Genomic DNA, 25,726 nt, shown 5'->3' with positions numbered 1-25,726 from the left:
TCTATAATCCAAATACAGTGCAAGAAAAAGAACAGGGCGGCCACACCCACGTTCACCAGCAGTGTGATCTTGCTGGTCTCGCTCAACCCCATGCCATCTGATCCATATCCAGTCTCTCCGTTGAGCTGCTTCTTCTCCTCCTCCTCCTCCTCCTTCTCTTCTCTTGCGTCAACCACGCTGCCTTCATTCGGCCTCGGCGTGTCGTGTCGGCCGCTGCCTGGTGGTGATTCCATCGCCGCCACCTTGGGCGGAGTTTGAACGTCGTCATCGTCGTCGTCGGCTGGAGTGCTCAGTTTCGGGAGGCGGACGTAAAGCTTCTCGCCCTGGAACTTGACCCGGACAGAGTCGACGTCACAGTTGTCCGGCATTTCGAACTCCTGCCAGAACCGGAGCCATCGCTTGCCTTCGAGCGGTCGTTCTCCGGCCACCGTCAAGAAGCCGTTACCCTCGACTTGCACCTTGATGTGGTTCTTCTTGAAACCTGTGTCAAGAATGACTTGCTTAAGCATTTAGAATGACTTCCTCCGCCATAGGAGAGAGGAGAGTCTTCGAAATATATAGATTAATAGATTTTGTCTCATTCTAAGATTCGACATTAATGATCAGTCAGTACAAACAGATCCATCTTGTCTCATTCATCGATAGAAAAAGGGAAATCAACACACCGCCGAGACAACAATATGAGCTCAATCTCTCAACTACATTTCCCTCCTTACGATCCAAAGTGACTGCCTTTGCTTTCTTTTTTTTTGTGTGTTCATGAAATGGTAGCTGATATAGCTCTAATCCCTTTTCTCTCTCTCTCTAAACTTCGATAAATTCTTAAACAACTCTTTATCATGGTTCGATTTTGATTCTTGATTTTAGGAATCGGAATTACGTTGTATCGGTTCGATACCAAACCGGGAAGAAAAATAAATAAAGAAAATAAATAAATGATCAAATGTTTATCCCTTCGGATAGCTTAATAAATAGCTAATTAGAGGATCATTTAAAAAAATAAAAATAAAATAAAAAATTGAAATATGTGATTGATGGACTCTTTCTTTCTCTCTCATACAAAAACTACTATCCTCCACATCTCTTTCTCATGGTGACACACACAGACGGAGGAAAGAGAACAAAGAGCTCAAACCTACAAAAATCTTTGCAGCTCTACGAAGATGATGAAACCGATCAAGGTCGAAGATGAGAATGGACTACTACTTGCCAGGAAGAACAATGAAAAGAGTGTCGAGGGATTCTCCCCGAACCCACTTAAAGGCCGGCTCGTAATCTTCGTAGGAGCGAGAACGAGGCGCCATGGTTAGGATCAATGCATGCATAAAGATGGAAGCCATTTATATATATATATATGCTTGCCTCCATTAAACCTTCTGCTAAGGTTGTCTACTAAGGATAATTGTGCTCTTCTTTTGGTGGGCTCAAAACGCTAAGTATCGTTTTGCTTTGGGATCTCATGGTAACCTTCTGCCATGGGCAAAGTGGTGCAGGCCTACAAGTAGTAGAAAAAGAAGCTACAAACAAGCAAGTGCTATATAGAGGAAGAGAGAGCCACAATTTAAAAGCTATCAATCTAAGAAGAGCACACATGCAAAAGATGGAGACAGTGATTAATCTTGTCCCAAATCTAATGTCACATTCATTGCCATCAAATGTGACCAATTGCATTGTAGGGAATCTCTCTCTTTTTTGGTCACTATCATTCCACCTAAAAGCTTGTTTTGACATGGAAACCTCCAATCCTATTTCCCTCTTGTTTTAAGTGCCTACTTTCTCTTGAATAATGCAAAAGAAATACCATATTTCTTGTTGATTAAGTTTAAAATGTTCTATGCACTCCTCCAGACATTAGAAAGCATCCATATATTGCTATTAGGAAAAATTAAACCTTTATATAGATGAATTCCCAGACACCAAAGCTAAGTATATGCAATCAATATAGTCCAGGAAAAAAAATAAAATACACATTTCATGACTTCCCTTGTAGATGACATATTTGCAAAGTAGCATTTTACAGGGATGAATGTGTAAAAACCAAAATATAATGAGAAGTAAAATGCAAAAAAATTGTAGAGAATATGATGCATGTCTTGGAAATAGTGATTCAAAGCTAAACCTGGATCCATTCAAACTGGCCTACTAGAGATGTGGTTCTTGACCCAACCAGATGATGATGGACTCTTCAGCTCATCAATTGGATTATTGGATTAGATCTAGTTGGATACAACCATTTCTAATTTATGCAGGTATTATATCCTGATTAATCTCACATTGAAAGTTGAAGGATGTTCTGAGGATTACATATCCAAAAGATCTATGATTTGTTTAAAGCCTACTGATCAGTTGAACAAGAATGCCTACATTCTCACAAGAAGTAAAGTATTATGTCAGGTAAGCCAAACAAGAAAAGAAGAGTGTGAGCTAAAGAAGGCATCCTTTTGCCCACCCATGGAGGCCAGAAGGGAATCCCTCACCTGTTAAGCCAATCCTCCCTTGTTAACCAACCCAAGCAACAGCTCTATAAAGGAGGTAGCCATGTCTTCCATCTGCACTCATCCAACTCATTCACAGCAGCCCTGCAAACCGAGAGGGCAGGAAATGGACGCCAAGCCACAGACAGCACCTGCTGACCGCTCCTACACGGATTTGAATCCCGTCTTCGACTGGGTTCGAGGAGGAACCTCCGACGACATTCTCATTCATCTCCCTGGCAAGCTTTCCTCCTCATTCAGCACAATGAGTGTGCACTTGGTTTCTTAGTCTTTAGCTTGGTGTTGATGTTGCAGGATTCAAGAGCGACCAAGTGAGGGTGCAGATAGACAGCCATGGCACGCTGAGGACCAGCGGCGAGCGGCCGCTGGATGGCAAGCAGTGGAGCCGGTTCTGGAAGGACTTCCAGTTGCCAGATAACTGCAAAGTGAATGATGTCCGAGCCAAGTTTGACGATGAGATGCTTCAAGTGCATATCCCGAAGATGGTCGTCAGAGGAAATGGAGCTCTGCCTCAACCGGCAGATGCAAGGGAGCCGCAGTCCAAGGAGAAGGCTGCTAACAAACAGGAAATTGAGGATAATAAATCGGTCGATGAAAAGAAAGCGGCGCAGCCGGCAAGCCCAAAGAAGATGACCGCCGACAATCGCGGTGATCAAAGCGGCGGCTTGAGTAGCATCTACATGGGGCTGAGTCAAGCAAGGAAGACATTGCTGATGAACGTGGCTGTCGCTTTCCTGGTGCTGTTTGTTCTTGGATTGTACTTGAAATACAAATTCACAAAGACCGAGACCAGCTAAGTCTTCGCTACATGGTTTCATCACCATACTATTATTGCACGTCATGTAGAGTTAAAAGACTACAATGCCTGAAATAAAACTATTATTGTCGAGGCCTGTGAGGCCAATTACTTCTCCCGAGTTCAGAACACGGTTGTCGGTTGAACAGATCGTTCTCCGTCCGATCCAAACATAGATCATAATTTGATCAGGTGTCATGTGCGCATGATGACAATTTATCTTAGCCAATCTTTTAACATGATTATATAAAATAATCATATACCGCGTACACGATTGAATATTATATTTTGGATTTAATCAGGATGGAACTCTTATCTGATGTGACAGAAATTGATGGAAAAGAGAGTTCTAAGGATGATATTTTATTCTCAAGCTAAAACAAGTGCGACGTCAGATGCTTTTTTCAAAACTAGTTCATGAATCAGCTAATGGAACATTAAGATTTTGTGCAATGTCCGAAAAAAATGAATGAAGTAATAATAATGCTGTAACGTTCAGGCTCAACAGTCCCAATATCGCATAGCCGGGAAACGTTGGGTTGAAGTCTTAGGGATTCTTGTAGCTCATATATATTCTTATGATAAGAAAACGAGTGCATCCCAGCTGTGGTTGTAAGGCCAGAGGAGGCTCGTTTTGACGTCTTGTGGCCGAGCTGGATATCTACAAGGCCGATTCCACACACCTGACAACATAATGAAGAGAGAATATGACTGTTCGATCCGCTGATTCACCATATCTTCTTTCTGACCCAAAAGAGAAGCATGACTACTCCAAGCACAATGGCAACAGGCGCCCATTTTCGAATCAAAGCCTGCAAATGAGTAGGATACAGATTCAGTGGGTATAATGTGACAAATCATAGAATCAGGTACAGATTACAACCACAACATTGCCCGAGAGGAATTCATATTTGTCAAAGCCTCACCAGCAGCCTCCCTCTTCATTCTTCAGTTGACATCACATGTGCCCATTATCAATAAAGTCTCTGACAGTATCAGTTCAAGGGGTGCAACTTCTACCACTTACTGTTTCGTGCATATAATCCATATATTTGAAATACATGTATTTATATGTATGAAACAAATGTATAGATTTATGTTTCATGCACATGTAGATTTTGCTACGGCTTGGGGACATCTCTCAGCTTTCGTTGTTCACCAATGCAACTACTGTTGATAGATGTGTGTGGTAAAAGGTCTCAAATAAACCACCACATGTTGTTTGGGCTCCAGGTATCTTCGCTCAAAATATGATTGAAGAAAACATTACAATCTAGCATTGCAAATACAATGCCCAGTCACATTTTTAGGAACAAACGTACGGAATAATCATTTCCACAGGCCACCACCTCAATAGACCTACTAATCCAATAACTTACATATAATGGACCTTAAACCATGTGAGCCCGAGATATTAGCCGTTAACCAAGTGATCTATTGTAATTTATAACTGGGAATCCCCATCTAATATTCAAGTACTTAGATTTACAAGTTACAATTGCTTTCAGGCTGGTTGGACCTGTGCCTAAACTTTCCGTCACCTCTCATTCCTCATGTCATTTTTCTTCTTTGTTTTATTTTAAATCCTATATGACTTAAGTATATTAGAATAACAGCCCTAGATTCTTTTTATCTGCTAGGATCACACACTTCTTTATTAATACAGCTGTCAGCTATCAGCTTGGTCAAATGAGGTGATAGAGATCTTAATGGAGTCGATTGTCTGCTCTTGCACAATAAAAAAGGGTGTGGCAGAATACCCTCACACGGCTCATGTCACCATGTCTCAGACACAGTCACTACATCCTAGGAATAATGAGATTGGGTCATATGGTATAATAAAGGCCAAACTGAATTCAAAATCCTGCGTGATTGAACAACACTGTATTCCCAACTGAACCCACTTAACTCACTGTGTGGGTAAGACAATGTTCATTCTAATCCAGTGGCAGCAATACAACCCAAGCATTTAAAAATGCATGCATAAAAATTAAGAAACATATCATATACAGGCCAAAGGTCTTATAAAATGTGGTTATGTTCTTTTTTTTTTGGTTATGTAATTGCATATGCAAAGGCCTCAGGACACACATTAGCACTGATGGGATTATACCTTTTGTAATATTGCAATTTAGATACACTTGTTTTGCCCATATTGCCAGACTATGTCTGATTCAGTATCAATTTGGAGAAGTCGAGCTTAGCAGGCAATATATAATATTCTGCTAAAGCAGTTTTGCAGTGCAACGGCCTCATAAAGGTTGACCATGATGTTTAGAAATGAAATTATCAGAAGGTATCTATTCTAATTAATGAGACAAGACAAGTTTCTAGACATGAGGCACTTAGCTAAAACTTGCAAAAAATTCCAAATGTATCTACATGAACAAATGGAATACAAAACAAAACTAGCCAAAATATCTGACTACATGCTTACCTGCCGATTTAAATCTTTTGCCTTGTCAGCATAGATTCGAGACTCAGATGTCAACCTGCTTGACAATTCACTGACCTCTGCCAAGTTAACATCAAAAATATCAGGAAGTACATAACAAGTACCGTTTAAGATAATTCCTTCTACATAACAAGTTGCCTAAAAAATTTTGAAGTATATATTACTCTTTTTTGCAAAATGAATTTCCAAAATACATCTCATTATTATAAAAAAACATTGTGATGAACCAGTAAAAACAGAAGGCCATGAATGTGTTTAAATGTTATTGATTGACAATAAAATACTCATGATGGTGAATGCCCATTTAAAAAGCAACTAGTGAAAGTACATCATTCTGTACAAGCATTGTGCTTACCCTATGTTTCCAAAATAAAACAATAGACAATGTACACAATGATTGAGGAAATATCATTCTCATGCTAAGATCATCTTCATTCTTAATCCTTGACTAATTTCGGCTTTAGAATATAATAACTTGTGCAGCTAAAATGAGTTATGGAATCATGGTTTGTATATACACTCAAATTTCATTCTATCTTCCTACAAAAACAGAAACCTTGATCTGCTTGTTCAAACAAAAGTTCATGCTTAACCAACAGTCACTATTCAGCCCAGGATTTGCACCCTCTTCTGCAAAACCAGAGTCTCAGTCATTGAACCTAAAAATGGGTACTTCATGTGTACTTGGAACAGGAAAAAGAATGCTTATATGTAATTTGACACAGACCTACTCAGGAGAAAATATCCTATTTTTCTTTTTTATTTAATGAAAAACTAATCAAAGATTATTCTAATTGCACAAAATGAAAACAAAGTTGGGGAAAGATTTTGATGGTTCATTTCTTAAGGTTAGATTACGAAGAGCAGTTTAAAAGTTCACAGATAGGTTTAAAGTTGATGCAAAGTTGATTTTTCAATCTTCTAATAAACCTTTTGCAAAATGCTAGCACAACAGCATAGGAATCAGTAATTTTTAGTACAACATCTCCATTTGCCACTAAGTACTAATATATATCATAGGCAAAAAAGAGTAAGGTTAACTTACGGTCTAACTTTTCACCAACACCAAGAACCTCCTGAACATTGCGAGTCATTATTTGGTGGACTTCATAAAGTTCATCATTAAGCTTTGCAATATTACGTTGAGTGTGGGTATCCAAATAAAGTTTCTTGGTTTTCTGTATAAAAGTATCTACATAAGCACAAAAGACAAAGCAACAAAACATCAGAATTTAAATACAATTAACAAATTACAGAGGACAAACTACAGTTACATAAGAAAACGTACCAAATTTGATAAAAGCATATGGTCTTGCAGCAGTTTCAATTTGACCTCCATTGACCCTCTCAAACTCATTCTTGAGGTCCTCCAAGTATTGGAAAGCAAGCTTCTTTGGATAAGATCGATCACACATTGTCAAGTAACAAACGCGGCCCTCAATAATATAGCTAAGCAGCTGAGTCAAGGAGAAATAAAGCAAAAAGTACCACACTTCAAAGTGCAACAAGAATATAACTATCTTATAAAAACAGAAAAGAATCAATTATTAGTTCAACAAAATCAAACTACCTTCATTACCATGGAGAACTGCAGAAAATTATTCTTTAAAAGTTGTGATACCTACAATGATAGTGGAAAAGCTCTTTTGGTTTCAAAAATTAAAGGGATCAGATCAATTGAATATGATGTATTATCAATTGACAGCAGAAAATTATTCGTTAAAAAAATCTTCAGAAGTCCTGATCGTTACAATACAATGAAAGTGGTAAAGCAAATTTGGTTTCAATAATTAAAGGGGCCAGATCAATTGAATATGTTGTATATTCAAATGACAGCAAAATTTCTGTCACAGGATACAACAACAATAACTAGAAGCCATAATGTCCCAAATATTTGGGGTTTGGCTAAATCTTCATTAAATAAGAGTTGCACAAAGAACTTAAGTACATAAATCAGTTCTGAAGGAAATTATCTCTCAAGAAAGAAAACAGCCACCTTCTACTGGATTATGTCAGTCCTACAAAAGAATTTTCAAGATGGAAAAGCTAAAAAACCTTTCATGTTGATGTCAAAATTGGATAACCTGAAATATTTGATTTGTTGACCACATTTTTCATTATCATCATTCCCATGCAATGTAAGCTTGGTTAACAAGAACTACATGCCAAAGTACCGAATCACTTTCAAGAAAAACAACCAGACATAGGATACTGGAAAAAGTATGGACCAGTCTCGATTGACATTCTAGAAGCCTCATAGTGACCCTTTGAGAGACTTTTAAATAAAAGCTTTGCTTGCTGCTTATAGAAGTCAGCATCTTTCTGGTCACGACCATCATCCAATCCTTCTGCTAAAGGTAGGCCATCGGTAACACGTGCTATCATCGTCAACTTTACCATCTTAACCCACACGAATAGGAACTGATGAAGAATTTTAATCAAAATAACCTTCAGAAGTTACCTGGGCATAAAAAGGGAGCGATAAGAATTAAAAAAACAATAATTAGGCACTAGAAAACAATATCGCATAGAAAGCCACAGTCAGAAACAAGAAGAACAGAAAGTTTATGTTTTAGCTATTTAACTGCTTAAAAAAGTATTTATTAATGTCTCCAAGCCAAACTTTCTGACAAGTAAAACAACAGATACCACCAAGGGACTCACAATAACCAAGATCACTGATGAGAAATTCCAAAAAAGAAAGATTGGAGTAAAGAATTTCATGATCAACAGAACATCTTGAAATTAATGGTTCAACTCCGAAGGATTTCAAAATTGTTATGACTAAAATCCAGAATATAGATTTATAGCAGCCAAAATATATTGTGGAATATATCAAAAAGGGCATCTGCAACCAATGCAGATTAATTTAAGAAAGAATTCATTTTGGCAAGTATAGGCTACTTATACCCACACATTGCCTTTCCGAATAGCAATCATCCTATCACAGGTGCCTACATATTTAACATGTTTAATATTCATCAGCAGTACTAATGAACCTTATGCTATGAAACACTAAAGTAAGAAATCGGTACAAAACTTATTCTTTTATAATACGAAAAGTATGAAAATGTTTGAAAGGGTTCAAGTATCCAATATTTGTAAAATATTGTACAATCAAGCAACATCTGATGCTATGCCCATATCAAGTAATATCATCAAGATAAGCAAAAGGAACAGTACACAAGAAAAGAAAATTGTAAAAGTGAATGAAAAAGTAATTGGATACTGAAGAATACATACATCAAATACAGATCGAGAAAGACATATGACCAGCATTAGACTTTTGTTTTTTCTTGATGATTTTTGAAAAAAATAAAAAAATGGAAGTTTCACAAGTGAGGAGTTATTTTCAGGACAAGGTCAATTAGTAAGACAATTTCCTGGGTATATCATCTCAAGACTCAAAGTCCTAAAGGGCTATCCCTATCTACAAAATATCCAAGTTTATAGCTTTCTTGTGCAAATTAATCTTTAAGCTAACAATCTTGTAGAACAAAAAATAAGAATGTATACAAAAAATGGCCACAAACTAAATTTTTGATGCAAATGACAATACCATCTAGTTGTTATATAATTAGTTCCAAATGCATTAAAAAGAATGCTGCTATGCAAATAAACTAACATGTTGATCACACAGAAAATCAAACTTATATTTAGAACATAAACAATCACAGAGAGGGGGAAAGAATAAAATTTAAAAAAAAACTGCATCTACCGTGAAGATACAAAAACTTGTCTTCGGAGAAAATCAAGATGGCTATTCTAAAATTCTATCTTCTAGTGGCATGCATCAGAGACATTCCAAAAGGAATGTAAGTGACAAATTAAATTTCATGACGGAGACACCTTCCTACACCAAATTACCAGTAAGTTAAGATGGATGTAAATATATCAGAGCCACAATAAAGTCATACAGCAAAAGAACAAGGTCTCAGGCAATTGCATGAGGAAGACTTGACGATATCTTTACTTAATTCTTGTCCATCCAGATACCAAGATACAGTAGTACTCAACGAAACACCAAGGCATCGACAACCAAGTCATCACCCTAATTTTCGCTCTTTCAAGACACCTCACTCTTCCGCTCATCCCTACCACCAAATCCATGTAGATCTACTAAATTCCGCTGCACTTCTTGCATCAATCAATAAACCCTAGATCTACTACCGTAAACAATAATTAGATGAAACGTACAAGTGAAGCACCCAGTGGCCGATCAAAGGAACAGATCGTACTAGAATCAGCAGATCCGAAGAGTCCAACGCACGAAAGACGAACAGGTCCACTGGATCCGTATTGAGCAAAAACCTAGGTCGAGATCGGAAACAAAAGAGAAAGAACGGGGATTACCCGACAACTGAACTCGAGAGATCGTCTCGCGTTCCTCGAGACGAATCCTCGGAGAATCGATTGGCGATGCGTCGCCGCGTAGGTGGGTACGGAAATTGGAGGAGACGGGGGCCGAGGAAACCGCTTTGTGGAAAGGGAACGATAGGGCGGTGAATGATACGATACTTCATATAGAATCGTGCGGTGAACGTCATTTAGGCGTTGAGCAGTAAAGAGTGGTAATTGGTAAATGCTTTCATTTATTTATATTAAAGATATTTTTTTTTCAAAAATAATTAAATATTTTTATTGCAAGAATATTGAGAAAATAATCTTATGCATTACTGTCTCATTATCTTAACATTTACTTTCATTCTCTTGCAATATAATAGTATTTATATTTTTTTATATAAATATTATATTATATTTTAAAAAATAAAATTATGATATGATAAATTGATGATCTTATGATAAACATTAAAATTTTTACTAACTAAATTAGCTGACATGATAATCTAAAATAATATTTGAAGAAGAACCCATTCTTTGAAGACGGTATGTGATTGCATTACCACTTTGAGCTCCATTAGCTGCCTTCCTGAACACATATGAAGCATAAGAAATAGTGTTTAGGAAAGGTAAGATGGTAAATGTGTATATAGAATGACTACTACTCACAACTATTCCTATAAAATCCATAGTTATTATGAAGGCATCACCTGCATCATGGCTTACAAATATCAGGCAACTCGGAGAGCTATTATCTTAAACTCCATATCGATCTAATACTCACAAATAATATCATACCACCAGCATAATAAGATTTATTACCTAGAAAATGATCGGATATAACATATATATATATATATATATTGGTGAAAGTACAGTGTCCACAGTATAGAAGGTTTCACAAAAGAACAATAGTATCAAGAGGCATAAAGGTTTTCAACACGAGCATACCAACATCCTCACATACGGATATCCTCACGTATGAGGAACGGAGAATTTGCCACGCAATGTTAGCCTTCAGTCGGCAGTCCAGCTTTGCTCCACTATCTCACGAACTCTCCGATTGTATTCACGCTTGTTCTCGCTGAACATACGAGCAGCCTCAGAATTCGCAGGAGAGTTTGGGTTCGGGTCGCAGAGGAGCGACTGTGAGAAGAACAATTATGAGACGTCAATATCGTCTGGTTAACATTAAAAGTCTCTGCATAACAAAGATGTAAGTCTGCCCTAACTTGTCCATGATACTAAAACTTATGTGACAAGAATGAAAGGAAAGTAAGTTTTTCTGATTTCTAAATCAGCTAGAGTAACTGAATTCAGCCAATGTGAGGATCCATGTACAGTATATTCTTCTGATGTTCTTAGAACCTTATTTTGAACATTTTAGTCAGAAAGCCAACTTCTGAATACTTATCTTTCATGTTGTTAGGATCCTTTTATTTTTTCTTTTATTTTGTGTTTTTTTTTTCTGCATATTTATTAAGTCTGTTTAGTTTAGCTAAAGTCGAAACTCTATAAATAGAGATGTAACTGCTTCTTTTCGCTTATCTATGAAAAATACTATTTTGTCTTTTGACAAACCCTTGGAGACCGATCCCCTCGAAGCGATCAAGGAGGGCTGATCCCCTCGAAGCGATCAAGGAGGCCGATCCCCTCGAAGTGATCATCCCCTTCTCTTCTTCTTTTTACGATAAGACTTTAGGGTCTTATCAATTGGTAAAAGAGCAGCGATCCTTGGCACGTTCCCGCTGCAACGTAACTAAAAAAAAAAAAAATAGAAGGAAAGGAAGAGAGAAAGCAGCCGCAGCCACGCATCTCTGCTTCCTCTACTTGCGGCCAGCCCATCGCCGCCCCTGCTCTCCGACAGGCCGCGCCCTTCCTCGCTGCCTCCTTTCCACCGCTGGCGCTGCGTCCCAACCGATCGACCAACGCCACCGCTGCCCCCCAGCCGGCGACCTCTCATCCTCGCTTTCCCGTCTCGCTCGAGCGAGAAGGATCGCTGGCGTCGTCTCCCTGCCAACGGACCACCCCTTCGTCGTTGAGACTCTCGGCGACGCTGCCCTAACTTCTCTGTCACCGTGCCCCCCCGGGTCGCAGTGAAAGATAACAACATTACAGTGAAAGATAAATATCCTATTCCAGTAGTGGATGAACTATTGGACGAATTAGGAGAAGCTCAGGTCTTCACTAAATTGGACCTACGATCAGGCTATCATCAAATCAGAGTACATGAAGAGGATGTTCAGAAAACTGCCTTCAGGACACATAATGGCCATTATGAGTTTCTAGTAATGCCTTTTGGGTTAACCAATACGCCCTCTACCTTCCAGAGTTTAATGAATGATATATTTCGGGCTCATCTCCTTAAGTTTGTTTTGGTTTTCTTTGATGATATTTTAATATACAGTCATTCCTTAGAAAGTCATTTATTACATTTACGAACTGTCTTTAATATTCTTCATGAGCATGGTCTTTTTGTCAAGAAATCCAAGTGCAGTTTTGGGCAACCTGAGGTTGAGTACCTCGGCCATATCATATCTCAAAAGGGTGTTGCAGTTGATCCTTCAAAAATCCAAGTGATGACAGACTGACCAATTCCAAAGCCAATTAAAGCTTTAAGGGGGTTCTTGGGATTAACCGGCTATTATCGAAAGTTTGTGAAGAATTATGGCAAAATTAATGCCACCTTGACGTCACTTCTAAAAAAAAATGCATTCAGATGGTCAGAAGAGGCAACTCAGGCATTTCAATTCTTGAAAACTGCAATGTCTACTACACCCGTGCTGGCTTTACCCGATTTTAACAAGATGTTTGTGATTGAATCTGATGCTTCTGGAGCTGGAATAGGGGCTGTGTTAATGCAGGAAGGTCGGCCTATCGCTTATGCTAGTAAGGCTCTTTCCCCTTCCCATTTGAGTTTATCTATTTATGACAAGGAGATGCTAGCTATAATACATGCAGTCATAAAGTGGAGACCCTACCTAATTGGTCGACGGTTTCAAATACGCACTGATCACAAAAGCCTCAAATATTTTCTAGAGCAAAAGATTTCTTCTCCAGGGCAACAGAAATGGGTCACAAAGCTACTGGGATTCGATTATGAGATCATTTATAAAAAGGGGAGTGAGAATTTAGTAACCGATGCCCTCTCACGCCTTCCAGAACAAGCTGAACTAGTAGCTATTTCTATTTCTATTTGCGAGACTTTGGAAGTTATCAGAAAGGAATGGTCAAATAATCCTGAGATCCAAAACATCATTAAAAAATTAGAAGAAGCCCCAGGTTCTGTCTCAAATTATAGTTGGGATTCGGTAGACTTGCGCTATAAAGGCTGAATAGTGGTTGCCCCACATTCTTCTTGTCGAGCAACAATTTTGAAGGAGTTCCATTCATCACCAATTGCTGGTCACTCGGGATTTCTCCGCACTTATAAGCGAGTTCGACAACTTTTTTACTGGAAAGGTATGAAAAATTTTATCAAGGAATTTGTTACTGAATGTGATGTTTGCCAACGTCACAAAAGTGAGACAGTAGCCACCCCAGGCTTACTACAGCCCCTCCCTATTCCTAATGCTACTTGGACCGACATATCTATGGATTTCATTGATAGTCTCCCATCATCTCAAGGAAAGAGTACTATACTTGTAGTCGTGGATAGACTTACAAAGTATGCTCATTTCTGTGCTTTACGACATCCTTATACTGCTGCAAGTGTTGCTCGTACTTTTGTGGAAAACATAGCTAAATTGCATGGGAGTCCCCGTTCAATTGTTAGTGACAGAGACAAGATTTTTACTAGCTCCTTCTGAACAGAACTTTTTCGTTTACAAGGTACTCAGCTAAATATGAGCACTACTTATCATCCACAAACAGATGGGCAAACTGAAGTGGTAAACAGGTGCCTAGAAAATTACCTCCGATGTTTTACTAGCGGCAAACTGAAGGAATGGGTCAAATGGCTTCCCTGGGCAGAGTGGTGGTATAATACCTCTTACCATTCTTCTATTAAAATGACTCCATTTGAAGCAGTTTATGGCCAACCCCCACCTACAATTACAAAGTATGTACCTGGTTCTTCTAAAGTTGATCAAGTGGACAAGGAATTGATGGATAGAAATAAGATTATTCAGCTTTTAAAGGATAACCTCACAGCCGCACAAGCAAGAATGAAACAACAAGATGATAAACACCGAAGTGAACGAGAATTTACTGTAGGTGATTGGGTTTTCCTTCGTCTTCAACCCTACAAGCAAACTTCCATAAAGGTCCGATCTTCCATGAAGCTATCTCGATTTTTTGGGCCTTATAAGGTATTAGAACGCATTGGACCAGTGGCCTACCGCTTGGATTTGCCTGCTAGCTCTAAACTACATCCAGTCTTTCATGTTGCATGCCTTAAAAGGAAATTGGGTGACGATGCAATAGTGCAGTGCCACTTGCCAGACACTTCTACTACTGGGGAAGTTCAAGCTCAACCACAAGTCATACTTGATCGACGAGTTGTCATGTACCGCAGACATCCTGTAACTGAAGTACTGGTGCAATGGGCCAACTTACTAAAGGAAGATGCCACTTGGGAGTCCTACAACATGCTAAAGGAGAAGTTTCCAGAATTTGATGCTGCTCAGCCTTGAGGACAAGGTTGAATTGAAGGAGGCGGGATTGTTAGGATCCTTTTATTTTTCCTTTTATTTTCTGTGCTTTCCTTTTATTTTCTGCATATTTATTAAGTCTGTTTAGTTTAGCTAAAGTCGAAACTCTATAAATAGAGATGTAACTGCTTCTTTTCGCTTATCTATGAAAAATACTATTTTGTCTTTTGACAAACCCTTGGAGGTCGATCCCCTCGAAGCGATCAAGGAGGGCCGATCCCCTCGAAGCGATCAAGGAGGCCGATCCCCTCGAAGTGATCATCCCCTTCTCTTCTTCTTTTTACGATAAAACTTTAGGGTCTTATCACATGTATTCCAGGAGTAGTACTCCAAATGGCATCTAAGAAATCATATTAATCAATGATAGATGATTAAACCCAAAACATCCGTAATATGGTGCTAATGATCATAAAGATATCTAAGAAGACAGTATCTTATTAGGTACGATATAGATGAAATAATGTAATGTGGCACTCAGAGCATTGACCAATTCCAGAAATTCAACCGACCCTGTTTCACAACTAAATATGGAAGAGACACCTCTGGACTTATCAGGTGCATTGTGAAATGACTACAAGGATTTCTATCTTATCTATTACTTTCACTCTATTCATACATGTGCCCGAGAAATGCTAGCATAGTAATTTGTTTCCTCAAGAATATTCTAGAGGCCAAAACCACGGAACCCAATAGCAACAGCGTGAAATTTGACCAATAAATGTGCAGTCATGCAGAATAAGATTTAACTAATGCTAGATTCTATGAATTTGCAAGCTCACAAAGTTCCTTGAACATTAGACATGGTATACAAACGGTGCTACTGTCAAGTTGTGGTCATGAATCAAGAGTGATACGCATGATCAAGACAAGAAGAATTAAAATTACTAATTTCATGTTGTCGTGCAACGACAAGATCATTATCGCTTAAAATTTTAGGTCCTTATCTGACGAAGGCCTAAAGAAATAACTTCATAGGCCATAAACTTGGAAAATTATATAGCAGCTTTTGATGTTCAAAATACAGCTTAACAAGAATAGGAAGGATTGAATCACCAGAGAATTCTGTCTCTTCAAACTTCAAATTTATTTTACATTGCTTTGTGAACCATTTTTATTTGCCATACCACCAACTAATATATGCATATTACACGTTGATATTAAACAAGAAGATTATTTAATGCACAAACCAATTTATAATACAAAGTGGCCATACTTTCTTTTTCACTCACATCATCTACTGTTGTAGTTATACAGAAATTCTGTTAAAGCCTATAAATTTTGATTCTGAAAATCAGCATCTATTTGCTAAACCTTCTTTGTTGAAGCCCACTACAAGTACCATATAGTAGAAGTTCTGATATTCAAAAGCTGCACATATCATTGCTTTTGAAATGTGGCAATATACCAAAACACTAACCTGAATAGAAGTCAATATTGCAGCAACATCATAGATTGGACTCCATTGATTCTGTAAAATATCCAGGCAAATGCTTCCATCTGCATAAACTGATCCATACCATGGCATTATTGTTACAGTGAGTCTCTTCTCTTAGACAACCTACTAATATGAACAATAGCAGGCAGAAGTATTGAACCATCTGAGTATTGGTACTCTCTTGCTATTAAAAGTTGACTCATGTGCCAGTTTAAACCAATAGAAGCTTCATGGGAAAACATGCCAATTAACAGTAAAAAACAGTGAACATCCTTGTCAGAAGCAAAACTTACTGTTTGGATGAAACATTCGTGAGACAAACCGCACAGTTGGGGGCTTATTCGGGTAATCCTCAGTGAACTGCAGAGTCAGTTTAAATGTCCCTGCAATATAGATAGAATGAACATGAAAATTTTGATGTATGAAGCAGAAATTTGTTGCAAGCAATCACAAAGAAATGCTACGTGAATACTTCATAACATTCCTTCACATATGCCAGCAGACCTAAATTTAGATATTCTAAATGGAAATCAACAAAGCTGTCCATACTAGATGTATCCCAGTCACCATTTCCATAGGCTACAATGCTAGCAAACATGCAGGAAGCCTTTAGAGTTTTCAGTTACTCTCATATTAAAAGAGTGTTTGTTCAGAAGAAGGGTACTTGAAACAGTCTTAAAAATTTGAGGCTTTAATTCCTCAGGGAGTAAGCACTGAAGTTGACCTAAAGAGCGACACAAAAAACATGGCACCAGAAAAGGAACTATAAAGTGGTTAAAGGTTCTTAACACTTCAAAATTCAAGGGAGTGGTCCTTAAACAAAATCATTGTTGTAGGACCAGAAAGTTAATTTAAAGTTACAATAATCATATGCTGTTCCATCTTGGTACCAGACTCTACCTTATTGCTATAGGGCCTCATCTACAGTAACAATTGTATCCAGTGCTGGGCAACATGGTATGCCATGCAAAATGGGTTATCGTTGTGTATCTTGTAGCTCAGTTGTTGCTACTGTTCCATGATCATCATTCATAGCTAAGCAGGGACGAGAACAACCATGGTTATGCTGGAGAGCAAGCAGATTATTACTGCTATAAGTTGAAAGACAAGATTATATACCAATTAAAAGATTCCAAGAATAATAGCTTTTGCTTCTGCAATAAAATTTAATGATGAATTCAACTATAGGAGTGTAAATTGTCAGATTAAATGCTACAAATGAAAGCAACGGCATACGAACCAAAGAAAAGCATGAATGGGTAGGCAGCTAAAGGGTTAGGCTTAAAGAGCTACAGTTTTTAAAAGGGATAAATATAATGAGCAATTTGGAGCCATCAAGGAATTCATAAACACCTACAAGGGTAATATACTTATGTGCTATTATTTCATCCTTCGATACAAGTTAACAACTTGCTTTTATTGATTATTTGGTTCCTTAAAAATTTCACCTATCTGAATCTGAGCAGAAGCCCTAGAGATATTCTTTTAATTAAGAAAGAATTGTTCTTGCTGGAACAAGCAAGGAGCAAAGACAATTGTCTTTGACCTACAAAACAAGATGAAACTATTTATGGGTTTGGGTGACTGTCAATATCACCATCTTTGGGCTGTGCAATTGCATATCAGAAACCAAAAGTAGACCAGGGGATGTTGGACATCGACTGGATAAGGAAAGGCACAAGGTGTTCCCTCAGTTGCATAAGGAGGATTACAAATCCTAACTACACAGATGACAATGTACCTTAATCAGCAGGATTAACTTAAATAAAAGTAACTTTGACGATGATGATTAAGGACAACCAGGAAATTAGAAATGAAAATTAGCTATCTTGACAGGGAAGCAACATAAATTTACAAAGTTACAGAGAACCAAATAAGAGAAAATTGAGCAATCGCCAAATTGACATATGAGGACATGAGGAGTTGAAATGAAAGGATAACAAAGTAAGAGACATGACAACTCAGGTATGAAGTTGAGAAAAAAGAGATTGTGAAGTTGATCATCTTCTTTTTGATAAATTTATGTTGTGATAGCTACCCCTTTCAGTGCTGCTTTAAGTGACCCACCCACACAGTTGCAGTCCTCTACTTGTATTTTGAGCAAAGCCATCACAGATTATTGTCTGTACTTTATTCCTTCATCTGAATTTTCTACCAAATCGGTTGGCCTAAGTTCCCGTCTCACATTTTGTCATACTGGAGTCTTAACAAGCAATTATTGTTTGCTTTTTTTTCTTTTGCAGCATTGTTGAAAAGGGAATGCCCCTTTTGAACATTTTCAAATCAACCACATGTTTTACTAATTTCGTGAATCTTTATTTCTTCTTGATACATCATTCATTGGTTTGTTCTTCATATATTCCAGCTTCCACCTCGAAAGTTGGTGTGAGCTGTATGCCTCTGATCCTTTCTCTGAATTTCGAGACTACTGTAAAACTAAAGCAAATTTAGGTTCTCTAAGATGTTGGAAAGCTTCACTTCCAATTCCAAAAATCCTTGCCAGAATTTCGCATTGCTAGATAACAATAAAACTAATCTAAAAGCTCTAGATTTATGATTAAGATTTCCCAAGAAATGAACTGTGTATTGATGTTGTAGTGTCTTGCTCAAGCAAACATTATATTAGAGATAAAATTGATATAGAATAAATATACAAACAAGGTGAAAAAGATTTTCCACCAAAAGTATGATAATTAAGATTCATGGCATCAAAATAAGAAAGCTTGGCTTGAGGAACTAAATAGTCACCAACAAGTTCCTCGTGAAAAGCATCTAGAATGTCGGAAAAGATAAGGTTATCAACAAACTCAACAGCTTTCTAACTTAGAGAACTAATGTAGGCAAATCAAAGCACTCTAACTTGTTAATAACGGGCACATTGCATATGCAAACTAACTTTAAGAATTCATATGCAAGTGGACTAGCTAGCAGTCCCAAATTAATTTTCAAAATTAGGCAGTCATATCATAATTGAGGATTTTGTTGAGCCCTTAAATAGAGCAATTTTTTTTATTACAATATGAACGTCCTTCAGATATGTGATGTAAGTAGAATTCTTTTGGAGTCACATATTTTGCAGACGCATATGGGTATAGATAACATCACATTAACTAAGGCCCGAAAAATTAGCCCTAAAGAAAAGGACACTGTGTTTTGATTAACCCAAAGAGCATATAACAATAGGCAGGACAAGAGAAATAGAATATGACTTGTTAACAAAGGAACTCGGTAAATTTTGCAGGTAAGAATGATATCTAGCTCTCAAAAATCGAATCACGTAACGAACCCATATCATTCATGAACCAAAACAAGGAAAACCCCACGAAAAAGCTAAAGATCCATCTCAAACCCACAGCAACAACAGCTAAAGATGTAAAATTTACAGCACAAATCGATCAACTAACCTCCATCCCACGGAGTGTCATCAGGGCTGCAGTCAACCAAGACCACATCACCATCAAGATTCAATCTTTACTCGAGAAAACAAGGAGATCAAGGTAGGGATAGGGCGTCTCACCCGAAGATGACGGCGTTCCAGAGCAAGATGTTGTTGTCCTGCGGCGCGCCACTGACCCCCGCCGGCGGATCCTGCTGCAACCTCTTGAAATCCCGCATCAACCTCTTCCTCGCCGGCGTCGACATCCTCCCGGATCCCCCTTGCTTCCTCACCAAAAAGGTGGGGCTGTTTACCTCTCTCTCTCGCACACACACCCTCCTACTTCTTTCTCCCGATGGAAGGCAACGGACGAAGGCAGATTCCAAGCAAGAAAAAGAACCCCATTCACAAAAGCATCCCCCTTTTCTACTGTTGCCTTTTGTCTCTTCTCCTTGGTTGGCATCAAAATTACCAAATCTACAACACCTGTGAAAGATTACCAAGTTTTCGGTGCTTGTGTATGAATCAATGGCTAATTGGAGAGAGAGAGAGAGAGAGAGACACCATTAAGATTGCCAATGGGCAACATCAAGGCACTTGTGATGTTGATCTACACCTACTTGCAATGGCATCATGTGGAAGAGAGGTGGGAGATGTTAGGGATATTGATTTGTATAGGTGAGTAGTCAATAATGTCTACCAAAAAAATGTGTCAATAGCGAAAATATTCATACAATTAAAAGTTAAACATATGACAAATCAATAATATACCTACTAGACGATGATAAATTAAGCCAATGACTATTCGTTAAAATTATTTCACCCTTATCGGCTTTTGAGTTGAGCATCGAAGAGATAACGTCACGAACCTCGTTCAATCTTAATCTTCATGCATATTGATCATAGAGCATACACCCGAGTCCACCTCAACCCTCGAGCAAATATTGAAGTTTTCTTTTTGATCATATCACACTTCTTATACCGAAGCACCCAAAATAATATCTTTAGTTAAATTAAATATTAGAAAATTTATTATTTTTAGTAAAATTTTGTTATGTATTCCTCTATCTTTTCCTGCAATTATTAATGCTATTAACTTGCCTCATCCAATGAGAGTAGTAAAAATAATATTGAAAATGTTTAAATGGAAAAATATTATTGGGAAGTGTGTGTATATATAAACATATATCATATTTCTTAAATCACAAGCTAATTATTATTGCAAAATAAAAAAGAAATGTTTATATACAGTGAAGTTTTTTGGGATTTTAAAATGAACGGTGATGGTGGGAGATGTTTCTTGCGTGTCCAATCTAATTCTTAAATGATTTGCTGATTTGCATCATCTGATCACTCCCATTTTTCACATACAATATCAAAACCATGCAGTCACTGCCACAAGAACTACTCACGATGGCGACGGTAGAATGGCCCTCTTTGAGTCTGTGAATGCAGAAAACTGGGACCAAGTGGAGCATGAGAGGCCAATCTTCTGCTGTTCGATGTGCCACATAACTGAGAGTTTGTCGAAACATCAACTTTCATCCTTAGATGTAAACTTCTGTGTGCATTTTGAGTGGTAGCTCTCCTGCAGTTTCCTGGAAACATCCTACCTTTGTCCACAGCGGAGGCAAAAACGTGTTGCAGTCCTTTGTACTGTAATGTTTTCCCGTTTAGCTGTGATATAGACCTTCCCCCCCCCCCCCCCAGCAGACATGATCCAGTAGGACAAAATTTTGGCTATAAATATCTGAGAATTCCATGTTTCTTCCCACTCTCATTAAATCTTCCTTAAACTCCAATGAACTTCTCTTAATTGTGCAGACATGCCGCACAAGTTGATGGCATTTGTGGTCTCAGAGAAGTTCAAAGCCTTGGTGAACACATCTTTCCTCCTCCCCTTGTGCTTCTTCTTCACGTCCCATATCCGTTCGCCTACCACCCCTGTCCATGTCACAAGCACTCAGGCTCTCCCCGGCTGCGCCGGCCTGCACGAGCTCAAAGACAACCATTCCGAGTGCCTTTACATCGGCGGCTACAGTCCATGCTTGTCGCAGGGCTACGTCAACTATCTCCACCTCTACTACCGCGTCTTCGGGAGTCATCCTCCATTAGCCTGTGCTCTCCTTGCCCTGTGGCTTCTCGTGCTGTTCTACTTGTTGGGCAACAAAGCGTCGCAGTACTTGTGCTCCTCGGTGGAGGACTTGTCTAGGGTTCTGAACCTCTCTCCTGTTGTAGCTGGTGCAACGCTACTGTCACTGGGTAATGGCTCGCCTGATGTGCTGGCCAGCATCGTGTCGTTCAGCTTCGGCTCCGGTGAGCTGGGGCTGAGAAGCGTGCTGGGTGGCGCGTTCTTCGTCTCCTGTGTCGTCATCGGCGTCATCAACCTCTGTTCTCCCTCTTCTTCCCGGTCGGTACGCATCGACAAGTCGAGCTTCGTCCGTAATGTGTGCTTCTTCATCGTCGTGCTCTCGTCCCTCCTCGAGATCCTACAGGTGGAGAGGATCACTATCTGGGGTGCGATGGCTTTTGCCTCCCTGTACCTCGTATACGCCTCGGTGGTGTCGGTGACGCATTTCTATCGCCAGAAGTACGACGACCTGGCGACGTCGATCCTGGAAAAGGAAGAAGAAGAAACGGATGGCCAAGACTCGTCAACCTACTGTTGGCTTCAGGCAATGGCTTCGCCATGTTTGAAGTTGTTGCTTTACCTCATAGACATGCCTCTCGATCTTCCAAGGATGCTAACCATACCGGATGTGTCAGAGCAGAGGTGGTCAGGGATGTATGCCGTCTCTTCGGCCACATTAGCACCCATCTGTGTGACAGCCCTGTGCAGTTCCAAGAGAAGGGGAATAGGATCCCATGATGGTTTCACCATATGTCTATATGAAAGCCCGGTCGGCGGTGTTTCAGGTCTCCTTGCACTGCACTCCACCATGAGGGAGAGTCCACCAAGGAAGGGCTTGTACCCTTGGTTAGCAGGAGGGTTCTTGATGAGTGTTCTGTGCACTTACATCGTAGCCGAGGAGTTGGTCGGGCTGCTGGTATCCTTGGACTACATTCTTGCAGTGAACCCTGCAATCCTAGGGCTGACAGTGCTTGCATGGGGCAACTCCATTGGAGACCTCATGTCATATGTGGCAATGGCCATGAGTGGGGGAAGAGATGGAGCTCAGGCAGCAATCTCAGGGTACTACGCAGGGCCGATCTTCAACACAGTGGCTGGGCTGGGGTTGTCCCTGGTGATGTCAGCCCGGGCACTGCACCCAGATTCTCTTGTGATCCCAGTGGGGACAGCCGTGCTTGAGTTCTTGGGATTCACGAATGGGGGATTGTTGTGGGCCCTGGTGACGTTGGCGAGGAAGGACATGAAGCTGGAGAGGGTGGTGGGAGTTGGCCTGTTGCTTATCTACTTGTGCTGCCTGTTCCTGAGGCTCTCCCAGAGCCTTGGGCTGGTGGTGTGAGTTTAGGAACTCTAGCTTTTCTTGGATTCTACGTTTGTGCTCTACTTGTTTTAACCAGTCACCCCATCTTCTTCTTGGTCGGTCTGCTGGATGCTACTACTGTTTCTGTCTCTGTGTGTCTGTACGTTCTTCTCCATCTGATGTATTAAATGTTGATATTAACTCTTATTTTAATCAGTCACCTCAGCTTCTTAGTCTTCTAGCTTCTACGACTGTAATGACTCTCTATCTATCTATCCATCTGGTGAGAGTGAGAGAGAGAGAGAGAGAGAGATAAGGGCATTTGATGTCGAAAGGTGTTCTCCATCTGATTGGTTATATGTTGCACCATATTACCTGTTGGCTAGCTTAACCAGTCGCCTCATGTTCTTCTTAGTCTGCTAGCTGCTATTACTCTGTGCGAGAGAGAGAGAGAGAAGGGCACTTGATGTCAAAAGCTGCTCTGTGTGTTCTCCATCTGATGTATCGGATATTGCGACGTACTACCTCTTGTTTATTCAGTCACCCAATCTTCTTCTTAGTGATGTGTAACTGCTACTACTGTTACTCTCTCTCTCTCTGTGTTGTGTGTGTGTGAGACGGGCATTTGATGTTGAAAGGTACTCTGTGTGTTCTCCATCCAATATATTGCAACTCATTACCCCCTAGTTTTAACCACTCGCATCATCTTCTTCCTAGTCCAGCTAGCCGCTACTACTGTTGCTACTCTATGAATGTGTGTGTGTGTGAGAGAGAGAGAGAGAGAGAGAGAGAATGCTGCAGATGAACATGGAGGCAAGACCCAATGAAGGAGGACTTGGAGCTTGGATAATGAGCAATGCGTAGCTCAACTATGGTTTAGTAAGAAAATATATTGTGGAAGCTCATCTCACCTAATTTAAATGAGCAAAATCCGAGTTCAAGTTAACCAAATAATCGGTAAATCCTGCATGCAGTACATAACACATTTTACGTGCTGAATCATCAAAATACCAGAAGGCAAAATGTCAGAATTTACTGCATTTCAAAAAAGGTAAAAGAATCAATCTCTGAAGCGACAAATGTGTTCAAGGAGATAAAAGATGGCAGTAGCAGCAGAAGACGATATAGGCAGACAAAACTCGAATTCTAGTGTGTTCTTTGAATGGGACACGTGGGTTTGTCCTCAAGCCCAGACAGTCTAGCAAGAGGGTACCACAGTCTTATGCTTCTGTGTCTCCTTCCTCGTTCATAATTAGCATCACCATGCAGAAAATGTGGAATGAAAGCTTTATCTATACTCAACCCTTTTCATTGTCCTTTTTTTTTTTCTCTTTTTACCATCATTCGAGTACATGTGGAACTCAATAGTTAACACTCCCTTTTCAGTGTCCTTTTTCTTCCTTTTTACCTTCGTTCGAGTACATTGTGGAACTCAGTAGTTAAGACTCCGACAATACGATGCATAAGTTTAAGCATGAGATTATGTATAAGGTTAACCCTTTAACTTCTAAGGGTTAAGAAGAGTTCATCAGCTTAGCTTGCTTCACCCACTCAAACCTTGATTTGATTCAGGCATGGCTTTTCACTGTGTGATTCTTCCTATCTTTATCTCAATCTTCGGCCCGCAATGATAAGGAAACACTGTTAAGTTATCTACCAGGCAACACAGCAGGCAGTGGCAGGGAATCGTGTTGCAAGCCTCAGCTAAATTATCTCTTGGCCTCTTCTCTTGTGACACAACAGCAGGTAAACTCGGGATCCAAGATGAACTGTTGCCATGAGTACAGCAGTGGAGGATCCAATTCTCGTGTAGATCTGTGGGAGGAAGCATGCATGAGGGCTCTCAAACTCTCTGAGGAGAGATGTGTTGGAGAAGAGATGAGTGAAGCCATTTGCAGTTGCTTCATGGAGTCTGTCAGTTACCATTGTTGTTTGTGTCAAGCAGGAGAAGTGAGGGATGATTGCAGTGGAGAGAACTGAGAAGTCTCCATGATAGCTGGGGAAGGAGAAGCTAGCAGCTTGCAGTACTACTGCTGCTGTCCATTAATGGTGATGGAGTTCGGATTGCTTTCTCAGAGTGCTCTTCATTGTGTTACCAACGAGAGAGGATGAACATTGCAGAGTATGCTCTGTCGTTGGCGTCTGGTTGTGATCTGCATGCTAAAAGCTATATTAACATTACATATAATTTATATATGTGTATATATAAAGATATTATGATAAATTATCCAACATCGCACCAGTGGTCTAGTGGTAGAATAGTACCCTGCCACGGTACAGACCCGGGTTCGATTCCCGGCTGGTGCAATTTTAATTTTAATTTTAATGTGTTGAAAAGACCTTTTGTTTAAATCTATATTGGTTTTTGGGTCTCCTTTTTTTAAAGTATATATATATATATATATAATTTATTCATTTTAGTATGCTAATAGTTTAATAGTTGAGAAAATATTTAGATCAATGAACGAAAAGTTTAGATACATATTTTCGAAAATAGTTGAAGAATTAATTCTTTTGTATAGTATTATTTAAGTTCTAAAAATGTAGGATATTTTCTGAAATAAATATTTGTCAAAAACAATTCATCATCGCACCAGTGGTCTAGTGGTAGAATAGTACCCTGCCACGGTACAGACCCGGGTTCGATTCCCGGCTGGTGCATTTTTAATTTTAATGTGTTGAAAATACCTTTTGTTTTGATCTATATTGGTTTTTGGGTCTCCTTTTTTTAAAGTATATATATATATA

At 39.3% G+C, this 25,726-nt stretch overlaps 4 protein-coding genes and 2 non-coding genes across 7 annotated transcripts; 4 read left to right on the top strand and 2 right to left on the bottom strand.

Annotated features, from left to right (window-relative positions):
- The first annotated feature begins 2,476 nt into the window (after positions 1–2,476).
- On the top strand, positions 2,477–3,406 carry LOC103999045 (22.0 kDa heat shock protein). The gene is made up of 2 exons (XM_009420683.3): positions 2,477–2,713; positions 2,790–3,406. The coding sequence occupies exons 1-2, from the start codon at positions 2,539–2,541 to the stop codon at positions 3,290–3,292; spliced, it is 678 nt and encodes a 225-aa protein (XP_009418958.3). The 5' UTR covers positions 2,477–2,538; the 3' UTR covers positions 3,293–3,406.
- Positions 3,407–3,666: 260 nt separating this feature from the next.
- LOC135649742 (25.3 kDa vesicle transport protein SEC22-1-like) lies at positions 3,667–10,253 on the bottom strand. Of its 2 annotated transcripts, none has more exons than XM_065168477.1 (6): positions 10,100–10,253; positions 7,959–8,207; positions 7,035–7,195; positions 6,792–6,938; positions 5,729–5,805; positions 3,667–4,103 (listed from the first exon to the last, which is right to left on the bottom strand). In XM_065168477.1, the coding sequence occupies exons 2-6, from the start codon at positions 8,144–8,146 to the stop codon at positions 4,020–4,022; spliced, it is 657 nt and encodes a 218-aa protein (XP_065024549.1). In that variant the 5' UTR covers positions 8,147–8,207; positions 10,100–10,253; the 3' UTR covers positions 3,667–4,019. The 2 variants fall into 2 exon arrangements, with proteins under 2 accessions (XP_065024549.1, XP_065024550.1); XM_065168478.1 differs by lacking the exon at positions 10,100–10,253 and adding an exon at positions 9,944–10,071.
- A 664-nt stretch (positions 10,254–10,917) lies between these two features.
- On the bottom strand, positions 10,918–20,034 carry LOC135649741 (ubiquitin-conjugating enzyme E2 2). Its single transcript, XM_065168476.1, has 5 exons — positions 19,692–20,034; positions 19,579–19,604; positions 16,468–16,557; positions 16,157–16,245; positions 10,918–11,233 (listed from the first exon to the last, which is right to left on the bottom strand). Exons 1-5 carry the CDS (start codon positions 19,814–19,816, stop codon positions 11,105–11,107), a joined length of 459 nt encoding a protein of 152 aa, XP_065024548.1. The 5' UTR covers positions 19,817–20,034; the 3' UTR covers positions 10,918–11,104.
- Positions 20,035–21,338: 1,304 nt separating this feature from the next.
- On the top strand, positions 21,339–23,203 carry LOC103999404 (cation/calcium exchanger 1-like). The gene has a single exon (XM_009421160.3). It carries the CDS (start codon positions 21,377–21,379, stop codon positions 23,015–23,017), a length of 1,641 nt encoding a protein of 546 aa, XP_009419435.2. The 5' UTR covers positions 21,339–21,376; the 3' UTR covers positions 23,018–23,203.
- A 2,011-nt stretch (positions 23,204–25,214) lies between these two features.
- TRNAG-GCC (transfer RNA glycine (anticodon GCC)) lies at positions 25,215–25,285 on the top strand. Its single transcript has one exon. It is a non-coding gene; the product is annotated as a tRNA-Gly (tRNA).
- A 283-nt stretch (positions 25,286–25,568) lies between these two features.
- On the top strand, positions 25,569–25,639 carry TRNAG-GCC (transfer RNA glycine (anticodon GCC)). The gene has a single exon. It is a non-coding gene; the product is annotated as a tRNA-Gly (tRNA).
- Positions 25,640–25,726: the final 87 nt, after the last annotated feature.

This window comes from Musa acuminata, chromosome BXJ3-9, assembly GCF_036884655.1.
Source record: "Musa acuminata AAA Group cultivar baxijiao chromosome BXJ3-9, Cavendish_Baxijiao_AAA, whole genome shotgun sequence".
Taxonomy (NCBI): Eukaryota; Viridiplantae; Streptophyta; class Magnoliopsida; order Zingiberales; family Musaceae; genus Musa; species Musa acuminata.
The sequence above is the reverse complement of the archived record's forward strand: the minus strand, read 5'-3'. Positions and strand labels throughout refer to the sequence as shown.

Excerpts from the sequence above, each read along its gene's own strand:
- LOC135649741 (XM_065168476.1), bottom strand. The coding sequence starts at position 19,816 with ATGTCGACGCCGGCGAGGAAGAGGTTGATGCGGGATTTCAAGAGGTTG. Across the intron at positions 19,605-19,691 it reads TGGAACGCCGTCATCTTCGG|CCCTGATGACACTCCGTGGG; the intron begins GTGAGACGCCCT and ends GGTTGACTGCAG. Across the intron at positions 16,246-16,467 it reads ACGAATGTTTCATCCAAACA|TTTATGCAGATGGAAGCATT; the intron begins GTAAGTTTTGCT and ends GGTATGGATCAG.
- LOC103999404 (XM_009421160.3), top strand. The coding sequence starts at position 21,377 with ATGCCGCACAAGTTGATGGCATTTGTGGTCTCAGAGAAGTTCAAAGCC.
- LOC103999045 (XM_009420683.3), top strand. The coding sequence starts at position 2,539 with ATGTCTTCCATCTGCACTCATCCAACTCATTCACAGCAGCCCTGCAAA. Across the intron at positions 2,714-2,789 it reads CATTCTCATTCATCTCCCTG|GATTCAAGAGCGACCAAGTG; the intron begins GCAAGCTTTCCT and ends TTGATGTTGCAG.
- LOC135649742 (XM_065168477.1), bottom strand. The coding sequence starts at position 8,146 with ATGGTAAAGTTGACGATGATAGCACGTGTTACCGATGGCCTACCTTTA. Across the intron at positions 7,196-7,958 it reads ACTGGTCCATACTTTTTCCA|CTATATTATTGAGGGCCGCG; the intron begins GTATCCTATGTC and ends TCAGCTGCTTAG. Across the intron at positions 6,939-7,034 it reads ATATGCTTTTATCAAATTTG|ATACTTTTATACAGAAAACC; the intron begins GTACGTTTTCTT and ends GTGCTTATGTAG.